At 62.3% G+C, this 4,647-nt stretch overlaps 1 protein-coding gene across 1 annotated transcript; it reads right to left on the bottom strand.

Moving 5' to 3' along the window:
• Nucleotides 1-921: 921 nt before the first annotated feature.
• GP63-4 (GP63, leishmanolysin) lies at nt 922-2,793 on the bottom strand (the record flags this gene model as incomplete). Its single annotated transcript, XM_001562775.1, has 1 exon — nt 922-2,793. The coding sequence occupies one exon, from the start codon at nt 2,791-2,793 to the stop codon at nt 922-924; it is 1,872 nt and encodes a 623-aa protein (XP_001562825.1).
• Nucleotides 2,794-4,647: the final 1,854 nt, after the last annotated feature.

The raw sequence follows: 4,647 nt of genomic DNA, 5'->3' as shown, positions 1-4,647 counted from the left end.
AACATACAATAAGAAAGATAGGGGGAAGGATCGCGGCTAGAAGAGGAGTAGAGGATAAAAAATAGAAGAGAAGGAGGGAGAAGTACAGGAATGACGAAAGGGAGCGCGGAAGGAAGAGGGAAAAAAGGTAGGGGAGAAGCGACAGGAAGTAAAATGGGGAGGCAAGGGCGAGGGGACGAGAACAAAAGATAGGTGAACTAGCAAGGCGAGGATAGGCAGAGGAAGGTGAGGACGAAGGAAGGCCGAAAGTGCAGTGGACCGTGATAGGGGAAGAGGCAACGAAAAAGACAAAGAAGAAAAGAATAAGGAGGGCGCGAGAAATAAAAGATAAACAGCAGGGAAGGACGAGGGGAGGACGGAGAGGCGGGTGGAGGGAAGGAGAGAAGGAAAGGATGGGAAAAGAAACAGTAGAGGGGTGAGGAGAGGAGGAAAAGAGAGGAGGAAAAAGAAGGTGGAAATAAGGGAGAAGAAGTCGGGAGGAAGGCAGCCAGAGCGGTAAGGAAGGCGGATGAATGGAAGAGGGAGAACAAAGGGGCGGGCAAAATAGAAGGGAAGGGGGGCAGGGAAGAAAGAGGGAGAATAGAGGGAGAGAGAAGAGGATAAAAAGGAAGAGAAGAAAGAGGAGGAGTGTGGTGACAAAAATAAGGAGAGGACAGCACGGAGGCAGGGGGGACGGAAGGAGCCGCCAATACACGCATCCATCAGGCTCTGAATTCGCAATGGCGACGCCGTCACCGAGAGGCGACGAGCGAGGGAGAAGCAAAGCAGCCAAAGGCCATTCCGACGTGCGTGGGCTGCGATGGCCGTCGGCACAGGGGCACACTACAGCGGCACCGCGCCCCCAGCCGTCCTGCTCGTTCCGTTTCACGCTAGCAGAGGCCCTCGTCAGCCGCAGCGGGAGTCGCTCAGCTTCCGTCACGATCAGGAAAGGCTGATAACAAGCAGCCCCACCACGAGGCCTGCCATGGCAGCGAGCACTATCCCTAGCAGCACAGCCGTCACAGTGGCCAATGCAGTCATCCTTTCACTCCACTGTCGCATCGCCGCTGTGTCGGCAGCGTCTCTCTCGAAGTCTATGACTCCCTTGATGTTGGCCTGGCACACCTCCACGTACGGCGGGCACGTAATGTAGCTGCCTTCCACGAAGGCGGCGCTCAAGGTGGCCAGGTCAATGCTCTCGCCCGGCGTGCATGCGACGTAGCCGCTGCTGCCGCGCACCTGGACGCTGTACGTGCGCGCCGCCGTGTCGCACATCACGTTGGCGCACAAGGCGTTGTTTGGCTCAGAGCGAGCATTACTGTTCCTCGGCTGAAAGACGCCATCCAAGCAGCGCGCCGCGTCGGAGAAGACGTTGAACTCCATTAAAGCAGGCGATGCCGTCGATGGGTCCTGATTGCAAGCACCATTGCTGTAGCCCACGATGAACGGGCAGTAGTCCAGGAATGCTGAGAACCCGCCGAGAAAGGCATTGGTGAAGTACTGGAAGTACGTCGGCATCGGGGTGCTATAGGTGCGTATACCGCACGTCCCCAGTTTCAGCCGGTCGGTGGTGCACCGCAAGGCGTTCTCGTCAGTGGTGTTGCAGAACATCTCCGGCCACTGCGTGATGTTGTCCTCCATGCACTTCTTGGTGAGGAAGTTGCAGCTGGCGTTCCGGCCCCACGGCATCACCTCGGCCTTGGTGAAGTCCGCCTTGTAGAAGCCGAGGTCCTCGAAGACGGCCATGGTCAGGGCGGTGTAGTACCCTGCAGCCGAGGCAGGCGCCATGAGCTCGTCCTTGGCGTTGCGCCCCTTAAGATGCGAGCCAGCAGAGCCGGAGCCGCCCTGGTCCTCCACCTCCAGATACTCCAAGGTGGGGCAGCCGTACTGCTCGCGCGCCTTGGCCACCGCCGTGCTGCTGTTGATCACAGGAGCCGCAAAGGGCTTGCCGCGCAAATTCGTGACGTTCGTCACGATGCCGGCGTTCTCGAAAAACACGCTGCTGAAGCCGAGGGCGTGCGCCACCTCGTGCGTCACGGTGCGCGTGGTGCCCTGGTCGTAGCGCGACACAATGTTCGCCGCAGGGATGTTCATGACACCCACGGCTGGATGGTCGTCCGAGAACACCTGGCAGGTCGTGGCCCACGCCAGCACGCCCGGCTCGCTCGGCACCGAGGCAACGTACAGCACGAAGTCGGCGTTGCTGACGCCAGCGGTAAGGTGCGCCGTGGGGACACTGAAGTCGCCGCAGATTGGGCCCGTCATGCCGGTCACCCTCCAGCTGCCCTGCACCTGCCTCACCCTCAGCCGCTCCACGTGCAGTTGCAGCGCCTGCGGGATGAGGTAGCTGACGAGGATGTCGCGCTTCTCCTCCGTGAGGATGTCCTCGGCGGTGCAGGTGACGAAGGCGCCAGCGTGGTTGCTCACACGCTGCCCGACGCGAGTGCAGTGGTAGTCGGGGTCCGTGAGGTCTGCGGTGGAGACGGCGATGCGCAGCGTGCCCCAGTCCGCGGCGCGCACGACACTCGGCGACGTGCTGTCGGCCAGCGCCCAGTCGACGGTGTGAGCGCTGCTGATGGTGCCGGCGGACACGTAGGGCAGACCGAGGGCCGAGACGCTGACGGCAGGACTGCGCTGCTGCGCCACCGACTGCAGCACGCGGGCCTGCAGCTTGTCGTGGATGCAGTGATGGCCGGCGGCCTGCGCCCACACGGCGGCGGCACCGACGGCCATGACGAGGCCCGCTGCGGCGAGCCGCATCAGGCGTGCGGCGTCGCTGCGGCGCCGGTGCGTGCTGCTGCTGTCGAGGGGCATGGCGCACCAGGCGCAGATGCTGTGGGCCGTGGGGTGTGGTGGCGAGGATGAGGGCTTGTGTGCGGCGGTGTGTGCGTGCGTGCGTGTGGGAGGGCGGGTGGGTGGGTAGCGAGACGGGATATGCCAGTGAGTCTGGAGAGGGGGAGGGGCAAGGGAGCGAGGGTGGTGGTGAGGGAAGCAGGGGCGAGGTGTCCCGCACGCCGCGGCCTCCCGCGCACCGCAAGGGCGGCGGCCACGAGCAAACAGACGCGGCCCCACGCCCTCCGGCTGCCCTTTTCGGCCCCGAATAGGGCGCGTGTCGGAGGACGGCGAGTGCGCCCTGCTGACGCGTGCTGGGCGGGGGAGAGGGTGACTCTCTGGGAGGTCGCGACAACGAAGCGCACGACTGCCGGCCATGGCGCAGGGGCGCGTGCTCGCCTTCCTCCCCTCTGGCTCACGTCCATTCCCCGTGTCGCGCCGCCAAGAGAGAGAGAGAGAGGGCGCACATCAGGCCGCCTGCGCCCGCCGCACGGCGTTTGCAGAGTCGAAAGCACAGGATGCTGAAAGCAAAGGAAAACAAACACGCGCGGTGTGCTCGCCGTGGGACAGCGGGGTGTGTCGAGGCCCACCCCATGACCTTGATGGTCGTCTGCGCCACTGCAGGGCAAATGGCCAGGAGCTCAAGGTGTCTACCAGCGGCACGCACACCCGCGCCGCAATAGGAAAAGAGAAGCAACGGAAAGGGAGGGGGTGGTGGGGGCTGCGAGAGAGGGAGAGAGCCCCCAACACACGCATCCATCAGACTCTGAAGCTGCCGATACGGGAGATGCCGTCACCGAGAGGCGACAGAACACCAAAAACTAAAAACAAAAAAGCAAAAGGCCATTCCGACGTGCGTGGGCTGCGATGGCCGTCGGCACAGGGGCACACTACAGCGGCACCGCGCACCCAGTCGTCCTGCTCGTTCCGTTTCACGCTAGCAGAGGCCCTCGTCAGCCGCAGCGGGAGCCGCTCAGCTTGCGTCACGATCAGGGGAGGCTGATAAGGAGCAGCCACACCACGAGACCTGCCATGGCAGCGAGCACTATCGCTAGCAGCGCAGCCGTCACAGTGGCCAATGCAGTCATCCTTTCACGCCACCATCACACCGCCGCTGTGTCGGCAGCGTCTCTCTCGAAGTCTATGACTCCCTTGATGTTGGCCTGGCACACCTCCACGTACGGCGGGCACGTGATGTAGCTGCCTTCCACGAAAGTGGTGCTCAAGGTGGCCAGGTCAATGCTCTCGCCCGGCGTGCATGCGACGTAGCCGCTGCTGCCGCGCACCTGGACGCTGTACGTGTGGTGGGCTCTGTCGCACTTCACTTTGGCGCACATGCCGTTGTACGGCCCAGGGGGACCAGTGCTGTGCTTCGGTCTGAAGGTTCCATCAAAGCAGCGCGACGAGTCGGAGAAGAGACTGAACTCCTTAAAAAACGAAGGTGCCGTCGATGGGTCCTGATCGCAAGCAGTATTACTGTAGCCCATCACTAACGGGCAGAAGTCCATGAATGTTAGGCGCCCACCGACAGACGATTCGGTGAAGTACTGGAAGTACGTCGGCAGCGGGTCGTCATGCGTGACTATGATGCATCTCCCGATTTTAAGGCGGTCGCTGGTGCACCGATACAAACTCTCCGTGGAGTTGCAGAACATTCCGGGCCACTGCGTGATGTTGTCCTCCATGCACTTCTTGGTGATGAAGTCGCAGCTGGCGAGATAGGCCCACGGCATCACCTCGGCCTTGGTGAAGTCAACCTGGTAGAAGCCGAGTGTCCTGGAAGACGGCCATGGTCAGGGCGGTGTAGTACCCTGCAGTCAAGGCAGGCGCCATGAG

This window comes from Leishmania braziliensis, chromosome 10 (assembly GCF_000002845.2).
Source record: "Leishmania braziliensis MHOM/BR/75/M2904 complete genome, chromosome 10".
NCBI classification, from domain to species: Eukaryota; Euglenozoa; class Kinetoplastea; order Trypanosomatida; family Trypanosomatidae; genus Leishmania; species Leishmania braziliensis.
Note: the sequence above shows the minus strand (reverse complement) of the source record. Positions and strands in the feature narration are given on the sequence as shown.